A 19,495-nucleotide genomic window follows, 5' to 3' on the forward strand; every position below is an offset into this window, starting at 1 on the left:
TAGGGAAATGTGGTCTCGATGCAATTAGTATAATGTGGGTGCACAGCTGGTTGAAAGCCCGTACTCCAAGAGTCCTTCTCCATGTTTGGCTGTCCAGCTGAGAGGGTGTACCTAGTGGGTCCAGCAGGGATCAGTCCGGGGTCGGGTAGTATTCAATATTTTCATTAATGATTTGGAAAATGGAGGGGAGAGTATGCTTCTAAAATTTGCAGATGACACCAAGCACTTTGGAGCACAGGGTTGGAATTCCAAACGCCCTTAACAAATTGGAGAATTGGTTTACTTGAGCCAAACTCCATGGCTGGGCCCTTCGCTAGGGCCTGGGCTGAAGTGAAACCCCAGAGCCAAACACTCCTCCTCCTGGGCGGTGCACGCTGACCTTTAATGGTCAGATGCTGCTTAGCACTGTCAGAACAGCTTTTTTCTCCCAGCACTTTCCAATAGTGGGAAAGTAGGAAATCCCCATTTGACTGCTGGGGACAGAGCCATAGAGTGGGGAGCAACTTGCCCAAAGTCCCACAGGTCAATAGGAAAACCAACAATGGAACCCAGGAGTCCTGACTCCCAATCCCCTGGTCCAGTCACTACAGCAGACCACATTCCCCCTCAAAGGCAGGGGGACCGGACATGAGGGCCTGGTTGTAATTGCCAGCTGTGGAAGGGAGTGTGCAGCAGTGGTTAGTGAAGGGACCTGGAAATAAGGACTGCTGGGTCCCATCCATGGCTCTGACACTTGGTGTGACCCTGAGCCAGTAGCTTCCCCTCCCCAGGCCTGTTTCTCATCAGTAGGGTTGGGGTCGCAGTCTCTACAGCCCAAGGGAGTTGGGAGGCTCCAGGAAGGTGTGTAAAGTGCCGGGATGTCAGGAGCTGGGAGGCACTGTCACCCCCACACTAGGGCAGTGTTCTGCACCCCCTGCTGCTGGCTGAGTTTCTCTGTCCCTTGGCAATAAGACAGACTCTTCTTTTCACAGCCAGTCGATCGCCCAGTGTCATCACCCTGCCTGCTGGGTAGGGAAACTCCTCAGGTCACCACCCTCTCCAGCCTGCCTTGGGCTTGGAGAGCGAGGAGGAGGGCGAGCGACAGCAGGCGACCCTGAACATCCGCCATCCATCGCTCCATCACCTAGAACAAGTGAGTGGCATTAGGGTTCCACTGTGGTGTCCCCTGTCCCTCTGGGGAGAGGCAGAAAGAGGGGGAGAGAATCTCTCCCAAAGGAGATTGGATTTGCAAACCACCCCCAGGAGCCCCTCACTCTCAGACTGAGGAGGGGCTTCTCCAGAGCTGTCTCCGGTGTGTTTGGAAAGGTCCCAGCAATGGGGGTCCCAGCCCTTCCCTTATGGGAGACTGTTCCCCAGGCTGAGAGTCAGGCTGGGCCAGACCCTGTGAGCTGCTGAGCATGGAAATCAATGGGAAATGAGGGGGCCCTGGGCTTGCTATGCCTAAGGACTTTGACGTGGGGAATGGTTTCCCAGGAGAAGTCTGCACTCCTGGGTTCTGTTCCTTCTCTAGCCTGAGGGGGAGTGTGGCCTGGGATGGCAGGAGTGAGCTGCTTGTCCAAAGTGACCGATGGTCTTTGTGACTGACCCCAGTGCTCAAAAAGGAGGAGACTCCTCGGGTGTTGCAGCACCAGGGATGACGAGGGGGAACGTTGGGAGCAGCTCATGCAATGAGCTCCTGCCAGCGTGTGGAGATTGCACTCCATGCACCCCTGTAGGGGGAGGAGGAGCTGCTCTGGCTGGGGCAGGGATGGGGAGGGACCAAAAAGGCTGGTTAGTGAGAGGCTGCCTTGACCCCAGACTCACGCCTGCTCCCTGCTCGGTTCCAGGATGGCCAAGCTCCTGAGGATGTTCAGGAAGAAGGTGGCCCCAGAGCCTGAGGGAAGCAGCTGCCATCTTCCCCAGGAGTAGAGCAGCCCCCCCTCCCCGCTGGCGGGGAAGGAGCTCCCGGCTGGGCGAGGAGGTGGAAGTGCCCAGCTTTCTGGCAGAGGAAACCTGCTCCCGGTGCAGGCGCCAAGGTGGGAGAGCCACCGGCCAGGCCGAAATGGAGCTGGCCCAGGGTGTGGCTGGGCAGGCAGGACCCAGCCCAGGAGGGGAGCCAGGCAGGGTGGCTCTGGGGCTTGTTGTGTGGGAAGCACCGGCCCCAGGAGCCCAGCCCTGATTCCCAGCAGGAGGCTTCGCCCTGCCCGCTCACTGAGGACCTTCCAGCCTCCCCAGGGCAGGAGGTGGAGGATCCCTGTCCCATCACCAGCAGCTCGGCCTGCTCCCCGTGGGACAGCAGCAGCGCCTATGACTCGGGCAGCAGCGAGGCCGATGGGCGCCACTCTTTGTTCCAGGTGAGGAGCCAGGCTGGGCTCAGGGAGGGGTAAGGAGGGGGCTGTGAACACCCTGGGCCCAGGCCCTCGACCAGTGCTATGGGGGTGGGTCTCCAGCCCAGGTGTCTGGCCTGAGCCACGTGAACCCCACTGACACTAGATGCTGCCACTTTGGTCCTTGGTGCTCCAGTTGTGTGTGGGGGGGGAGGCACCTCCCAGGGAGTCCAGGACAGTGGGGGGGGGGGTCGCTTTCCTATGGGCTCCTGAAGGAATTGGGGGCTGAAGGCATCACTGAGAGAGAGGGGGGCGTGTGGGGCCCGATCTGCCCTGGGTCCTGGAGGTGGGGACACATAGCCCCACCATGCCCTGTCCTTTCCCCGAGTGGCAGCAGGTGTGACCCTGTCCCCTTCTCTCCCTGGTACAGGGACCCCCAGGGACTCGGAAGATAAGGAGGAGGAATGTGTGGATGTGGCCACAGAACATCCAAGAGCAGCTCCAGGGCCGAGAAAAGGTACAAATGTTCCCCAGCTACATCAGATAGTAGTTTTTAGCAAATTAGGACAAGTCAGCAAATAAGAACAACTGCATGTTCTTGGTGGTGATGGGGGACTTCAGCTACTTAGCCATCTGTTGGGAAAATAACACAGCAGGGCACAGATTATCCAACAAGTTCTTGGAATGTATTGGAGACCATTTTTTATTTCAGAAGGTAGAGAAAGCTACTAAGGGAGAGGCTGGTCTAGATTTAATTTTGACAAATAGGGAGGAACTGGTTGAGAATTTGAAAGTGTAAAGCAGCTTTGGTGGAAGTGATCATAAAGTGATAAGAGTTTGTGATTCTAAGGAACAGTAGGAGGGAGAACAGCAAAATAAAGATAATGGATTTCAAGAAGGCAGACTTCAGCAAGCTTAGGGAGTTGGTAGGTAAGATCCCATGGGAAGCAAGTCTAAGCTGGAAAACAATTGAAGACAGTTGGCAGTTTTTCAAAGAGACATTATTAAGGGTGCAAGAGCAAACTATCCCAGGGCATATGAAAGATAGGAAGTATAGCAAGAGCCCACCCTGGCTTAACCATGAGATCTTCGGTGAGCTGAAAAATCAAAGAAGAGTCCTACAGAAAGTGGAAACTAGGTCAAGTTCCAAAGGATGAACATCAACAAATAGCACAGGTATGTAGGGACAAAATTAGAAAGGCCAAGGCAGAAAAGGAGCTCAAACTCGCTAGAGACATAAAGGGTGACAAGAAAACATTCTGCAAATACATTAGAAGCAAGAGGAAGACCAAGGCCAGGGTTGGCCTGTTCGGCAATGAGGCGCGCGCGGGGGGGAACAATAACAGACAATGTGGAAACGGCAGGGCTGCGTAATGACTTCATTACCTCGCCCCGCCCTGGTTGCCTAGCAGTGGTAACGGCCGTTACGCGGCGTGCGTTCTTTGCAGAAGAGTAGCCAATGGGAGGGCGGATGGTGGCGGGTGGGGCTGCGGCGCCGGGCCAATGGGCGGCGGGGGCGGCGCGTTTAAACGACGGCGACAGGGAGCTGCGTAGTCGCTGTTCGGTTGGCCGCGCTTCATCGTGTCGCGGCGCCATGCCCAGTCGGCCCGAGGACTACGAGGTGCTGCTCACCATCGGCGCCGGCTCCTACGGCAAGTGCCAGAAGGTGCGGCGCCGGGCGGACGGCAAGGTGAGCGGTGGGCGGGGGGCCTCGCGCGCGGCCCGGGCCGCTGCTGGGTGCGGATGTCTCCGGGTGTGCCCCGGCGCTGCGGGCTCCGGTAGCCCCGCACTTCTCCGCTGCTTGGGGCAGTTACCGCGCCTCGGCGGCGGCTCCGGCTGGCCGCTGTGTGAGGGCGGGCCAGCCCCCTCCCGCCTGTGGCGGCGCTCGCTGGAGGGCTGGCTGGGCCCCTGCGGGTTCGGGGGCTCGCTGCCGGCCCGTCGTGGGTTAGGGGTGAGGCGAATCCGCTGGAGCGGGGACGCGCAGCCCCCCACGGGCCGGCTCGTGGGAGGTGAGCGGGGGCGGCTGCTCTGCAAGGTGAAGCTGCCCGTCGCTCCGCCGGGCTGCGACAGGGGCCGCTCCGCGTTCACCTCCGCCGGCTCGTCAAGCGCTGCTAGCTGGTCCGTTAGCTTGTCTCGGCTTGACCAGCGGCCCTAATGGGAGCATTCGTGTCTTGTCCGCTAGTCACCGTGTCAACTGTCTTCCAGGTCTTGGTTTGGAAAGAGCTTGACTATGGCTCTATGACCGAAGCCGAGAAACAAATGCTTGTTTCGGAAGTGAATTTACTCCGGGAGCTGAAACACCCGAACATTGTCCGGTATTATGATCGCATCATTGACAGAACCAACACAACCCTGTACATCGTGATGGAGTATTGTGAAGGAGGTGACCTGGCTAGTCTAATTGCAAGATGTACAAAGGAAAGGCATGTGAAATCTGTTCATGGGGAGCTCCTGCTCTCCCATCTAAACAGGAGGATTTACCAGAATTAAGCTAAATCAAAATGCATCTCGTTGTAATCCTTTAGAAACTTGGGTTTGATACATTTAATCACCTCAGACTTCTAAATACTCTCAAGTCTCTCAAAGTATAAGAAGGTTTTTTTAAAAAGTATAATTTAGTGGAAACTGTGTTAAACTGACTTCTCTTGATAAGATGCAGAAAAACTGAGGACACACACACAGGAACAGTTGCTATTCCAGGGATTTAAAGTAAAACTAAGAAGAAAATTTGGTAAACTGTCTCACTTAAAAGCAAGTTCAAATACATTAAACCTGCCTCAAAGACCCTTTCTTGTCTTGTGGGTTTTAGAATTGTGCTTTAAAATTTTTCCTCTTGAGTCCACTTCTCCCTAGATGTGAGAACTATCTATAAGAGAAGTGGTGAAACTATCCTAACAGACCTTACTGCTTCAGCTCAAACAGAATTCTAATATAATTTTGTCTGACTTGGCTCTAACCATATAAGCCTCAGAGCACTCTAGAGTGGGTGACCTTGACAGCACCTCCATGCTGTCTGTTAAATGTCCCAGGGTGCAAAACTAAAATCACAAGCTGACTTCAAGATAAATCACTTGAATTGGCTACATAACAATGCTCTGGGCCAATTATCTCCTAGGTTTTGCTCTGTGATACATGCAAAAAGGGGAGAAAGGAATGGATTTTCTGATCCAAAAAATGGCTGTGGGGCCCACTTCCATATGGGATTAGGTGACCCCAGAGTCTGACCCTCTATGGGAAATGCTGCCCAACTGTCATCTTTGAAAAGGCCTTGCCATCATAAGAATGGCTATCAACACTGATTCTCTTGTATCCAGTATATACCACTACAAAAAGAAATGAATGCCTTAAAACAAAAACCCCTTACACTGTGTGGCATTTAATTCCCAAAAGGTGCCAAAATTTCATGAAGTCTACTAGTTGCTCTGATCTTAATCCCCAAGGCCAATATTTTGGTGCTACTGAGGTCTTTGAAACCCCTTTTCAGCTGCTGCCTAAAACCCCAAGACATCTAAGTTTTGCTGCCAGTGAGCATGCTCACAGTTGTATTTAAGTGCCAAGCCCTGAAGCATTGCCCTGCATATCTTGTCTGCAGCACCTAATTCATAGGTGTGCTCTGAGGTTGCTTAAACTCCCACGCAATAATTGAGGTGGCTTCATTAGCCCAGGGATGACATTTGGGTTCAATTCCCCCTCTGCCTGACATGGAGAAGGGATTTGAACTTGGGTTTCCCACCTCTCAGGGGAGTGCCCTAACCACTGGACTAATCATTCTCTCTGGCCCATTGAATATTTAATTGTTTACACACTGTGGGCTGCTTCAATATGAGAGTGAGACACACACCAGCATAGCCCAGTGGCTTGAACACTCACCTGAGAGGTGAGAGTTCAAATTTCCTCTTCACATAATGCAAGGTCTCCCACATCCCAGGTGAATGATCTAACCAGTGGGCTAAATACTATAAGGGAAGTCCACTCCCCTTTCTCTGGCATTTCTTGGGGGGAGGGGTTTTTAAAAACTCCAGGGGAGAGCTCACTGCTGAGAATCCCAAGCAGATATGAACATTTCCCTCTAGGATAGAGTTAGACACCTAAATCCCTTTGAGGGGTGTGGATTAAGACCCACCCCTCTCCTCGGCATTACCTGTTGGAACTGCTTAAGCTATCTCTGCCCAGTGTGCTGGCTTTTTTGTAAATCCTATTCTTAGGTATCTAACTCTCTCCATGCGGTGGGAGCCTAGATGCCTACCTTGAGGTTGTGGATTCCACTGGATGGGAATGTACATAAAAGTTAGCACTGTTGCACCACTTGCATTACTTTGTGGATCTAGCCCTCTGTGTTACTGCTATTTGCTTTGCATGGTAGATGCTAGGATACTATAGCCATGGGTGGTAGTTCAAAACCCTAAGATGGGAACAAATAGTTAATTAGAGGATGACTTGTATACTTTCTCTATTTACTGTATTTACAAGATCTATAAAAAGAAAAGGAGTACTTGTGGTACCTTAAAGACTAACAAATTTATTTGAGCATAAGCTTTCATGAGCTACAGCTCACTTCATCGGATGCATGCAGTGGAAAATACAGTGGGGAGATTTTAGATATAGAGAACATGAAACAATGGGTGTTACCATACACACTGTAACAAGGGTGATTTCCACTGCATGCATCGGATGAAGTGAACTGTAGCTCACAAAAGCTTATGCTCAAATTTTACTCTAAGGTGCCACTGGTACTCATTTTCTTTTTGTGGATACAGACTAACACAGCTGCTACTCTGAAACCTTACAAGATCTATATTACTCTGTTAAATTAACTTCTCCTCCTTTCCTAGACACTACTTAGAGGAAGACTTTGTTCTCCGCATGTTGACTCAGTTGACCCTAGCCTTGAAGGAATGTCATAGACGGAGTGATGGTGGCCACACTGTGTTGCACCGTGACCTAAAACCAGCAAATATTTTTCTAGATAGCAAGCACAATGTGAAACTTGGAGACTTTGGATTGGCTAGAATATTGCACCATGATACCAGTTTTGCTAAAACATTTGTTGGCACTCCATATTACATGTCTCCAGTAAGTGTTCCAAGATCCTGATTTCTTCAACACCTGGCTTTTTAAGAGTTCCTCAACATCTTTAAAAGTTCTTAGTTAATGAAACCTATAACTAAATCTTAGTTCATGTAGTCAACTACTTTTAACAAGGGACAGACCTTTTAAAACTTGTGTTTTTGGGGGGGAAGGGGGGAACTTGCCTGCAACAATTCTGCATCATATATCAGAATGGTCTTGTATATGACTGACTTTCAGGTTTGATGTGACTTAAGCCTCAAGTTTTTTAGACTGTAAATTTTCATAAACTAAGTGGTGTACTATTTCTGGTGTTAATTAGCTATAGCATGGGTTCTCGACCTGGGGGTTGTGGACTCCCCTGCCATCTGAACTGGGTTCAAAATGTGCTCAGGGGTTTGTTCTCTTGATGTGTGGGGAGTGTAGTGATGGGGAGTTCCAAAACTTTTTCTGTTACATGGAGTCACGGTATAACTAGCCTCTTACAGTTTGTGTGGCAACTTCCACTGTGTGTGTATAATCTTCTTACTATATGTTCCAGTCTAAGCATCTGATGAAGTGGGCTGTAGGCCACTAATAAATTTATAATAATAAATAAATAAAATAAATAAAAAATAAATTCTAATAAATTTGTTAGTCTCTAAGGTGCCACAAGTACTCCTGTTCGGTTTTTTGTTTGTGGTATAGAACAAGTTGAGGACCACTGCCATCAGACTATTGTGCATACTTAAATCCACAACCTTTATCTCAAATCCATGTCTTCAAAGAGAACATCTGTAGAATTCTCATTCCTATTTCTTTCTCTGAATGAGGCTGGAATAGCTCCCTTGCCTCCTGATATATTACTTTTGAAGGCTGCTGTTACTGAGTCCAGCACAAATTAGAACTGTGCACTGGTCATCGCTCAACATCCTAAGTAGATCCTTTCAAAGACAGCATTCTTAGTTCTTGACTACAGTTGATGTGAAGCTCTCAAGAACCTCCATCATGGCTATTGCTCCAGCTCTTCTCCCTGGAAGAACAGACCTCTTATGAGGTATCGTTTGTTGGTACCATCCTTGTCATCTTGTTAGGTCTACCCCCTGCAAGTCACATTTCTGAAGTATCTGCCTTGGTATCTTGGCACTGACTTTCACTTGATTCTTGTCTTCTCACATCTGCATAGTAGTACATTAGTGCTGCTGCAGTGATGGAGTGGGGCACTCTACCTTCTTCAAATGATTGATCTACAAGGGTTCTTGTCCTCTGTGGCACAGACTTGGGAGTGAAAATCCTGCAAGGTCATGTCAAAGCTCCTTACTTCTGGAGTAAGGCAGACATAAGGAAAGTACTTCTCCTTTGCTTCTGTGCTCTATGTGCAAACTCTATACAGGGAAAACAAACTTCCATTAATGTCTTGCATTTGTACTGATCAAAAAACTGATGCAGTTTGAATAAAGCTTTACTCCAGCTCAGTTATTGCTGTAATATCTTCTATATTCTGAATTGTACTAGCTTGAAGTAGCTATTGTGAATCAAACTGCAAACTCACCAGTGATAATTTAGTAGGTTGCACAACTATTAGCTGATCCTTCATAGAGAACTTGGTTCTGCATTATTGTAAATGGATTGCTGTACACCTTCCTGATCACACATTTTAAATAAAGGCTTCTCTTTCTTAGGAACAAGTGAACCGCATGTCGTATAATGAAAAATCAGACATCTGGTCTCTAGGATGCTTGCTGTACGAGCTATGTGCACTCTCGTAAGTATAAAGATAAATGCTGTGAGACTTGTGCTTCATTTATAGTATGATGTGACTAAGCTATAAACAAGTGAAGACCAAAGTTTGTCTAAAATCTTAATCCAACAAACTGTTTTCAAAATTTTAAAAATCAAAAACCAGCTCTCCTAGACACTAGAAGAACCTTGATTGAAGTGGTAAATGGAGATTTTCCTCAAACACAATGAAAACCCTTAACACCTTTCCAGTTAAACAGTGAAAAGAGCCTTTAAGAAAATGAATACTCTTCTTCAGGCCTCCATTTACAGCTTATAACCAAAAGGAGTTGGCAGAGAAGATAAAGGAAGGGAAGTTCAGACGAATACCATATCGTTATTCAGATCAGTTGAATGAACTTCTTAAAAAGATGCTGAATTTAAAGGTAGGAATTGACTGCTGTTTTCACTAATACTTCAATCTGATACTTAAAAGCATTTCAGAGCTTTAATTTTACTGTGGGATGGAACTTGTACAGATTTTTCCTCCATTAAGAAGGGAATTGATGTCCTGAACTTAAACTGACACTTGTCACATTCTTTCCTTGGCTCCTTCCTTTTTAAGGACTACTGTCGACCCTCTGTTGAAGAAATTGTACAGAATCCCTTGATAGCTGACTTGGTGGTAGAAGAGCAGAGAAACAACGCTGAGAGGAGAGGACGAAGATCAACAGAGCCAGAAAGGCTGCAGCATTCAGGCACTGCAGTAAATGAGCTGAAACTGAAGGAACAACAGTTGCAGGAGAGAGAACGAGCCATAAAAGAGAGAGAGCAACAACTGGAACGTATGAAATTCCATTCTGGGAGTGGGGAGGTTAATCAGACTGGTCTGAAAGAGCCTGAGGGGGTAGTCCAGATTGCAGATGCGGCCTGTCAAATTTTTTTTTAAAAAACTACCACTTTCTCTTTTGTATTTAATTAAACCTTACCTGGTGGTCTAATCCAGGAGTAGAAACCTAGGTTGGGATTGTGGGGGATGGAGAAGGCTGTTCATAGCAAGCAAAGGTTACCAAACCTACAGAACGTGGGGCCTGAATCTGCTGTCCTGAACAATGTGTAGCCATACAGGGTAAAGTGCATGGAATGCTACCAAATCAAAATGGTAGCATTTTACTCTGCACTGGCTCTATACTGCGGATATGCAGTTGCCCAACAGATTTGGATCCTTACTCTGTATAAATGCACAATTAGTGTGTTGGCTACATCTATGAATTATTGGAGGTTGTGATGTGGCCCAATTAAAAAAGGGGGTGTCTTGGATATTCCTCCAATGGACAGTCTCCAAAAATGTTACAAAAAGGCAATTGTTAATAGAGCTTGTTAGCTGTGAAGCTATATGGTCAGTTCTTTAACTACATTTATGTAATGGATAACACTTGGGTTGTTCTTGCCATCTTTAGCTGCATGCAGTTAACTTGTATTGTGCCACAATCGGAACATCTATTTTGAAAATCAAGCCCTGCATATGGCACAGCTAAAATGTATCTGTGCAAAATGGCAGGACTGAACACTAGTATAGCTTCAGCCAGCCATGCGTGATAGACTAGAAAACAAGACTCTCTCAGGGCATGATTGGTATTTTAAAGCAGTATGAGGATTCCATGATGAAAGAATGTTATGCATCACTTAAACTTCCTTGTGTCCAGTCACTGCCATATCCCATGAAGGGCATGGGCTGAGAGAACCTGTCTCTCTACACAGCAAATGTACTACTTGCTACCTAGAGCAACAAAGCAGAAATTTAGGGGCTTGACACTTCAGTGATCACCAGCTTTTCTGCATGAAAATCTGTCTTGGGACCAGGCCTCTCCTGTTTGGAAAACACCAGAAATCTATGTTAATAACTTTTTTTCATATGCTTACTTTCAGAGAGGGAGCGGGAACTATGTGTTCGTGAGAGACTGGCAGAAGATAAACTTGCTAGGTATTACAGTGTAACCTAGGTTAAACTTTAAGATTTGTTTGCTGTAGAAATGGTTTAACTTATCTCATTTCAAAACAGGGCTGAGAACTTGATGAAAAACTACAACCTATTCAAGGAACAGAGGATACTGGCAGGTGCAAAAAGCCCAGGTATGAGAATAAACGGGAAGTCACTTGAACTAGTAAACACAGATTGGCACAGCCATGAGGATGCCCTTGACATTCTGCATGCCATGAAAAGTCCTATCTTACCAAACAAACTACATAAACATCTGTAATGGTTTTTTTAAAAAATGGGTCAACTTTCTGTTCAAGTGTCACATGGAATGAAGAAAAACTGATCTACAACGAGATCACATCTGCTGCTGTCAATATTTATTGAGCCTGAACATCAGAAATGATGGGAAGGGAAGGGTGTCAGTATGAATTGCTGGAAAGTTACAAATTTAGTTTCTCTAGCTAGTTCTAAGTTTCAGAATATTAGTAATTGAGTTTTGGAGCAGATCGTGAAATTATGATCTAGTTTTAAAATTTTAGTCTTCAATAAAAGACATGTCTTATGACCACTCAGCCTTCATTTCATGGATGGCTTTCAAAGGAAAGGCAGACTTTTACACTACCTTTTTTTTTTTTCTACTGACCTTTAAGGATTATTCATACTCAATAGTCTAACATACACTGAACTTTCAACTGAATGAGTCAAATTCTACATGGTAGAAACCTCAGCGGCTTTAGAATAAAGAGCAGTAATTTTCCAAATCCAATCTAAAAAACACACAGTAAAATACCTTGCATAACAATTTAAAGCTAGATTGTGGAATTTAGGCACCTAAATCAGTTTTCTGAATCAGGCATTATTGTGGTTCAGAGCCCCCTAAGCTCCCCCTTCATTCTGTAGGCACCTAAATTTTTGCCAAAATTACCTAGGTGCCTATGTTGTGTCTCTGGGCATGTGCTTTGCAGCAGCATGCCAGGTACTTAGATGCCTAAGCCCTAGTGTGGTGCACAAACCAGGAAAAGATAGGTATTCTTCCACTTAAGTCACTTATCCAGGGCCTGATCCTCTAAGTATGGTCTGTTTGATCTCCAGATTGGGTCACCCTAAGCAAGCTTACAGAAAATAGCTGGGGGTGACGGAAGGGGCAGGAGGATTACCTCCCTCAAACTCCTACCCAAGTTGTTAGAGTAATCACTTGGGATGTAGGAGACACTGATCCAATGCCCATACCGCTACCATTCCATATGAAGTAGTCTTCTACAAGCCTGGTTCTAGCTGTCAATGCTACTTATGCTTAATCACTCCAAAATAGCATTGTTTTAAAGTCTAAGTGTCTGCATATTAATCCCTTGCCTCTTGCAATATTACTGCTTTCTGACATTCTCCCTTTCCTGACATCTCTGTGGAAAAGGTCTGCAAGAGGTGGCCTGCTTCTCTCTTCTCCCCCCCGCTCCTATCCTCCTCTTCGTAATCATTCAGGTTTACTTATGCTATAATGTGACAATTCATAATTTAATATCCTACATCTTTCATCGTTTTTTAACTTCCTCTTACATAAAGAGTTTGCTTGCTGTAGAACAGACCTAGCTAGAAGGCAGCACCCAGGTCTCTACCTTCCCCATCTTATTAAGCTCAGTTTTTTATTACTCTTACAAAGGGCCTAGTTTTACATCAATCACAGAAAAATCAGAGTAACATTGAAACTCTGTTCCAGTTACCTCGCACTACCAGATAAATCAATTGCTGTTTTCTTATACCTGATAGCTCTACTAACTTACATGGGTTTTAACTTAAGAAAAACACTGAGTTTTTTTTTTTCTCTCCCCTGTTAAGCCCCCTAGTATTTTCTTTCAGGACTAAGTTCAATTGTTGCTACTCCTAATAGGTTTCTGTACTGCTAGAGGCTCCCTGCAGAATCCATCATGTTTAAGCAGGTTGCTTACCGAGACCACCTCGCTCCCTGTGGCTTGAGAATCAAGTTTTCTGCAAAACCATGCAGAGAACTGGGACTTATAAAACTTTATTATGGAAGCATGGCTAAGCAAAATCGAGTTCTTGAATCACTGCATTAAAACTAAACTGCTGCTAGTGTAAAATGGTCAACTGTGAACTCTGTGCCCTCATTCTCAAGAAGTCTGCAAGCCATGCTATCATTTAAAGGCAAATGTGTACAGGTACACATGGCTTACCTACACCTAGACCAGGGAAAAATCATCCCTTACATTTTCAGAAGATACAGCAGAGTTTACTCAGTGACTTTTTTTCCTAAAATGGCATGTCATTTGTCATGGCATAGATGGGTAGGTAAAGTGTTCTCAGTACATTAATATTGACTAGTCTTGATTCAACTAGTATCAATACATAGAGCATGCCTCTGCATTATGCAGCTGTTTTATCCTATACTTCACTGCAACACTCAAGCCATCAAAAGTTTCTATAATTGAGTGCTGAACTTGGAAACTAAACATCTTTCGCTATCCAGCACCCTGCACCTTTATTTTGACTCATTGTATCACTGCTATCTGTGTCCTTGCTCTTCTGCAAAATAAAGGTACTCTCCTCTTCTTGTGTGCTCTTTGTAAAGAGATGACTAAACCAAACAAAAGCAAGTCTCTACAGCCCTTTCTACCTTAAGTCTTAAGTAAAATTACAACCTCCAGTAACCTATAGCCCTGTCATGTTAAACAGGGCTTTGGTATCCTATATAACTGTCCCCTAAATAAGCTGGGTGGGTGGGGAGGCAAAGGAGGGCATTAGTTGGAAACTCTCAAAAGCATGAATTACATATGAACAGCATTTATTACTCTATTGATTCAAATAAAGCTGTTGGCAGTTACTCTACTTAATACATGTGTTAGCTTAGATCCAGATTAGGTTCCCCTCTGCAAAGGAGTGACTGGCACTGACGTGAATGAATAAACTAATATTGAGGAACACTCATTCAATGAAAATCAAAAGCCCTTTTCTTCACTGTTTCTGTCTTTAAGATGAAGTGCTACTTCCCTCTTCAACAAGAAAGAAGAAGGTTCACTTTGGTGCAAGTAAAGAGAACGCTATATCCAATGATGATTCAGAGAATTATCCTCTCCCCAAAGAAAAATGCTCTGAGCTGAAGAAACGCCTTTATGCTGCTAACCTGCGGGCTCAAGCATTGTGTGAACTAGAAAAAAATTATCAACTAAAAAGCAGGCAAATTTTGGGCATGCGCTGAAACTGTGTACAGTATTTAATATTTTAATGTCACTTAATGTATAGGTACAACTATTGTGCTCCTTCTGTCTTGATTTTATTTTTTTACCATCATCTCAATCCTGTTTTGTTTTTAGCAGAGATGCTACCATTTTAACTTAATGTTTTACATAAAAGAAGTTATGTATGTGTTTCCCTTTTCTATGAATTTTCCATCATAGACTGTCCATGCTTGAAAGGACACTTCAGTGGAACAGAATAGCTTTGATAAATAGTCAAACTTGAAAATACTTGTTTGATGGAGAGAGAGAGAGAGAGAGAAAGTGGCTATCTTTTTTCCTCAAACTCATGTGCCAAGTTGAGAGAATGAAGGATGTCTATAAATTAAGAATTAGTTAATTCTGAAACTACATAAGTGATGTAGGTAGCTTTTTTTTTAATTTAAAAAAGTGTCAATGTGAGAGATGTATTTTTCTTTCAGTTGAAAAGTTTTATGAAAACCTTTTTAAAAAAAAAACAAAAAAACTAGTGTGTAAATTTACCTGTTGTACAATTATTTTAGACCATTTCCCTTAGATCAAAGAAATCTTTTATCCTTTTGTTGCCACCTTATACTTTTTTTAGTTTAAGAGTAGTGTTTTTTGTAATATTGTAAACATACAATTGCTTTAGCTATTTTTGTTTCGTATGACAGCAAGCGCAAAGATGTGAAAAGGTTGCTATTCCACCCCCTTTCACCAATTAACTGACCTATCCATAACTGAAGGTGGACAAACTGTACTAAAATAAAAGTCTATTTTCCAGCATCCATTTGCAGGTTCCTAATAATAGAGCTGTGTGTTCTCTTGTGTGGCTGATTCATCCCAAATCTGGGGGGCAAGAAGGGGGAGTAGGTAGATATCCATATATTTACCAAAGACCCACAATTCTAAGCTAGATGTGAAGCTGTGCAGGTGTAACGGCTATTTATAGCTTGACAGTGGTGATGTGTAAGGAAAAGCCTAATAGTTTGAATTAAATATCATAATTAAATTCCACCTAAGTGTTTTTTTTATTTAATGCTATAGGTTTTTTGTTGTTTTTTTTGGGGGGGGGGGGCAGGGGTATAGATTCTTAGCCTGAAGTAGGTTAGGCCCACAATCTGACCTCCCTTAACATTGTTTATAACTAAGGAAGTACCTCTTATCAGGGTGGATAAAAATCAATGAAATTGGAGTTCATTAATTTAATTTGGATTATTTTGATAAAGATACATTATAGCTTAAAGATATCTCATCATGGAATAGGGATTATTAATTCTATAGTATGAGACAATATATTCATGTAATGTTTAAGAAAAGTTTTGTTAATGAGTTCCAATAGTTCATGGATTAGGGACCCAATTTTATGGAGTTCCAGGGGCTTCTGTATAGATTTAGATTAATCTTTCTATCTACCCAATGGGGCTCAGTCTAGAAGATACCATCAGAGATGCCTAGTTTTGACATTCTCAAACTGAATTTTGTTAACAGCAAAAATGTTTTTAGATAAATAGAGGTGAGAAATAACAGACTTCAACCCTATTGTCCCTCTGCAAATCTGTGTATACAGAGTCAATCCCTTACCTCTCTCTCTGAAAGTGCAAAGTTTCAAAAAGTTCAATGAATAGAAGATTGTTGGGGGCAGCATAGACCTGGACAAGGAGAAGAAGTCTGGAGATAAATGTGAGAAGGGAGGGACAGGCAGTAGAAACAAAAGTGAAACTGTTTGAGCAGCATATTCCAGAAGTCTTGAGGCCTTTCTGAGTGTAGCCTTCATTTATTTGAGATCTACCATACCATTCTCTCACTAGAAGGAAAAACCTATAATGGCAGCAGGCTGTAAAAGAGACCCAGTTTGGGAATATTTTAATGAAGTTCCTCTACCTGTGGGTAAGAAGGCATGTGTGCAAAATGCAAACAGTGCAACAAAGAAATGCAAGGCCTGGTTGCCCAAATGAAACAACATCATGAGAAGTGTTCCTTCTCAGGAGGAAGCTGCATTGAAGATGATGAAAGGAATATGTCTGAATATGCAGGATCTTCAGGTTGGTAAACTTTTTAATTTCATATTTCTTTCTTAAGGACTGCCTGTCTTCCTTCTGGACTATTCTTGAATTCTCATGTTTGCAGAAAAAAATATAGTTGTTATTCTATGGAACTATCATTTTAGATGCAGTTGTGATAAAAAATAAATAGCTAAAATAGGCAGATTTTACAATTTCATCTTTAAAAGTAGTACTGAGTGTCAGTGAATGCAGTGATATTAATAACTGATATTAAGTGATATTAATAATGCAGTAATATTAAATGAGCAATATGGTAATAATAATTAAATAACTGCATTGACTTATTTTATTTAGGAGAATCCATCCTCAACAGACAGGATTCTGAAGACTATCCACCTTCAAGATCACCATCAGTTTCTATAATTTCAGAGTTACCTGCCAATTATAGTGTTTCAGTCACATCATGTGTGTCACATAGCCACAGTACATCACCTGTAGCAAAAAGAAAAAAAAAATCTCCATCATCCAGAAACAACCAGAGATAAATTTGTGATAAGAACCAGCAGATTACAAAAAGAGGTAATTGATGAAAAAATTGCCTGGTTTGTTTATGCAACAAACTCTCCTTTCCGAATGACTGAGAACCCACACTTTATTAACATGGTTCAGGCATTAAGACCAGGATACAGTCCACCCAACAGAGCAGATGTTGCAGGCAAATTGCTGGATAAAGTGTATGAAAGAGAAATTGAGCAGTGTGCAAAAGGTCTAGAGGGAGTAATTGTTAACCTGAGTCTTGATGGGTGGAGCAATGTCCAAAATGATCCTGTTGTATGTGCTTGTGTGACAACAGAAGAAGGGAATGTCTTCTTTACAGAAACAATTGATACATCAGGAAATGCACACACAGCAGAATACTTACAAGAACTAGCAGTAAAAGCTATAACAAACTGGGGGGGAAAAAATTCAAATGTCTTGTGCACAGCTTGGTCACAGACAATGCTGCAAATGTATCCCTGATGAGAAGAAATTTAGAAGGGAGTGAAGAGCGTCCCAAGCTAATAACATATGGTTGCAGTGCTCATTTGATGCACCTCCTAGCCAAAGACTTCAGTGTTCCAGACATAAAGGCTAATGTTGTTGAAATTGCAAAATACTTCCGTAACAACCACTTTGCAGCAGCTGCTCTGAAAAAAGTGGGAGGAACCAAGCTAACTCTCCCACAAGACGTGTGATGGAACTCAGTAGTGGACTGTTTTGAGCACTATATCAAGAACCGGCCTAATCTGATGACAGTTTGTGAACAAAATTGTGAAAAAATAGATGGCACTGTCACAACCAAAGTTCTCAACATTGGGTTTAAGAGAAATGTTGAACACATGCTGAGTATCCTGAAGCCTATTTCTGTAGCCTTGAACAAAATGCAGGGAAATAGCTGTTTTATTGCTGACGCTGTTGAAATTTGGAAGGAACTGAGTGAGATCTTAAAAAGAGAAACGTGAAATGACAGAGTTAAATTACAAGCATTAAAAAAGCAAATGGGACAAGCACTATCTCCAGCTCATTTTCTTGCAAATATTCTCAATACTCGGTACCAGGGTCAAACCTTAACTGCTGAAGAAGAGGAGTTGGCTATGACATGGACATCCAGCAATCGTCCCTCCGTAATGCCAACTATAGTAAACTTCAGAGCTAAGGGTCAACCATTCAAGAAATATATGTTTACTGATTGATGATTTAAAGAAAGTCCCACCAGTTCACTGATGGAAGTCACTTAAGCACTTGGATTCAGAGACTGTTGAAGTGATAATCTCACTTTTAACAGCAGTAGCTTCTGCTGGTGTAGAAAGAATATTTTCTTCCATTGGACTAATTCATTCCAAATTGAGAAATTGTTTGGGACCTGAAAAAGCAGAAAAGCTTGTTTTTCTTTTCCAGATTATGAACAAATGGAAACTGAAGGTGAAGATGACTGAGTTAGCTGCAGAAGCCAATATTTTAAGTTTCTCATGTTGACCTGGCTGACATAGTCTATTTAATTTTTGTTTTGTTTTTTAAATTTCATTTAACTATTTTAGTTAAACACAATTTTAACAAACTGATTTTAAAAAAACTTGAATGTTTAACTAAAATCAAAAATTCATATGCTTGTTTTGTTAAAATATTATGTTTGCTGTTGAAGAAAAAAATTCAGAATACATAACGTTCTTTTAGTTAAATAAAACAATTTAAATGTCTGTTTGGTGATGTTCACCTCCTAATACAGCATGGCAAGAAAACCCTTCAAATATTAATGATTAACCTGTTGAATTGGAGATAGTTCACCTCCCAATGACTTCATACATATCTGTTTCAATTACCTTTGGTAAATGAAATAATCAAATCCATCATTCATTTTCTGATATAGCTGCAAAACTAATCTGAAAAGTTTTCAAAATAAATCACTTTAAAAAGGTATAGTGTGTACCTTCTAAAAATGAAACCTACATCTATCTCTGAGTTGGGAAGAATATGTATTAAGGTTATAACAACCAACAAGAATGCATTTTTATGTAGAAATCTATGATTAAATAGTCTTCCTGACTAGTGATTTAAATCAATTTGATTTAAATCAAATCCACCCTACCTCTTAGATTTAAAACACCTATATGTGATGGTAATTTGCTAATTGGCCAGAGATGGTGATTTTAATAGTGTTGAGCTCTGCTGCTTTCTTCCCATGTGGGAATAAGAGAGAAGTTTCAAGAACCTTTTGTGTAGAGTTGGAAATGTGCTTCCTCTCCTCTCAATTTTGAAATGACAAGCCTAGCATAAAGAATACAAATTCTACATGTGCTCAGTTGGTTCTGTCTCTATATGGGCCCAAGTTTGATCTCACACAGATGCAACTTCATTGACTTGAATGGAACTACTGTTGATGTAAATGAAATCAGGCTTGGATCTAGTGTCTTTAAGCTCACATCTGTTTATATGTATGATTTTTCTGTAGTTAATACTACTATTCATGTCAATCAGATGAGATTTAAGCTAGGATTCACATTTTCCCTGTCTCGCTTGAGAGGATTTTAGCAGTCTGTAATCTTGAGAGCCATTAGACCTGGAAATCTGGATTGAATAGTACATTTATCACTCCTTAGTGGTATATTAAATTCCAACCATTAAAATGAACTTGGAATTGAAAGGAGAGTGGATGCAAGAGCGTAATAATGACATACTATAAGAGTCAGA

At 43.0% G+C, this 19,495-nt stretch overlaps 1 protein-coding gene and 2 long non-coding RNA genes across 3 annotated transcripts; all 3 read left to right on the forward strand.

Annotated features, from left to right (window-relative positions):
- The first annotated feature begins 373 nt into the window (after positions 1-373).
- LOC122459511 lies at positions 374-2,791 on the forward strand. Its single transcript, XR_006280256.1, has 3 exons — positions 374-1,132; positions 1,861-2,333; positions 2,737-2,791. It is a non-coding gene; the product is annotated as an uncharacterized LOC122459511 (long non-coding RNA).
- A 935-nt stretch (positions 2,792-3,726) lies between these two features.
- Positions 3,727-15,066, forward strand: NEK2 (NIMA related kinase 2). Its single transcript, XM_038397668.2, has 9 exons — positions 3,727-3,996; positions 4,512-4,729; positions 7,139-7,379; positions 9,035-9,117; positions 9,391-9,517; positions 9,697-9,916; positions 11,001-11,055; positions 11,134-11,204; positions 14,040-15,066. Exons 1-9 carry the CDS (start codon positions 3,766-3,768, stop codon positions 14,261-14,263), a joined length of 1,470 nt encoding a protein of 489 aa, XP_038253596.2. The 5' UTR covers positions 3,727-3,765; the 3' UTR covers positions 14,264-15,066.
- Positions 15,067-16,257: 1,191 nt separating this feature from the next.
- LOC122459512 lies at positions 16,258-16,799 on the forward strand. The gene is made up of 2 exons (XR_006280257.1): positions 16,258-16,306; positions 16,622-16,799. It is a non-coding gene; the product is annotated as an uncharacterized LOC122459512 (long non-coding RNA).
- Positions 16,800-19,495: the final 2,696 nt, after the last annotated feature.

This window comes from Dermochelys coriacea, chromosome 3 (assembly GCF_009764565.3).
Source record: "Dermochelys coriacea isolate rDerCor1 chromosome 3, rDerCor1.pri.v4, whole genome shotgun sequence".
NCBI lineage: Eukaryota > Metazoa > Chordata > Testudines > Dermochelyidae > Dermochelys > Dermochelys coriacea.

Excerpts from the sequence above, each read along its gene's own strand:
- NEK2 (XM_038397668.2), top strand. The coding sequence starts at position 3,766 with ATGGGAGGGCGGATGGTGGCGGGTGGGGCTGCGGCGCCGGGCCAATGG. Across the intron at positions 9,118-9,390 it reads TACGAGCTATGTGCACTCTC|GCCTCCATTTACAGCTTATA; the intron begins GTAAGTATAAAG and ends ACTCTTCTTCAG. Across the intron at positions 9,518-9,696 it reads AAAAGATGCTGAATTTAAAG|GACTACTGTCGACCCTCTGT; the intron begins GTAGGAATTGAC and ends TTCCTTTTTAAG.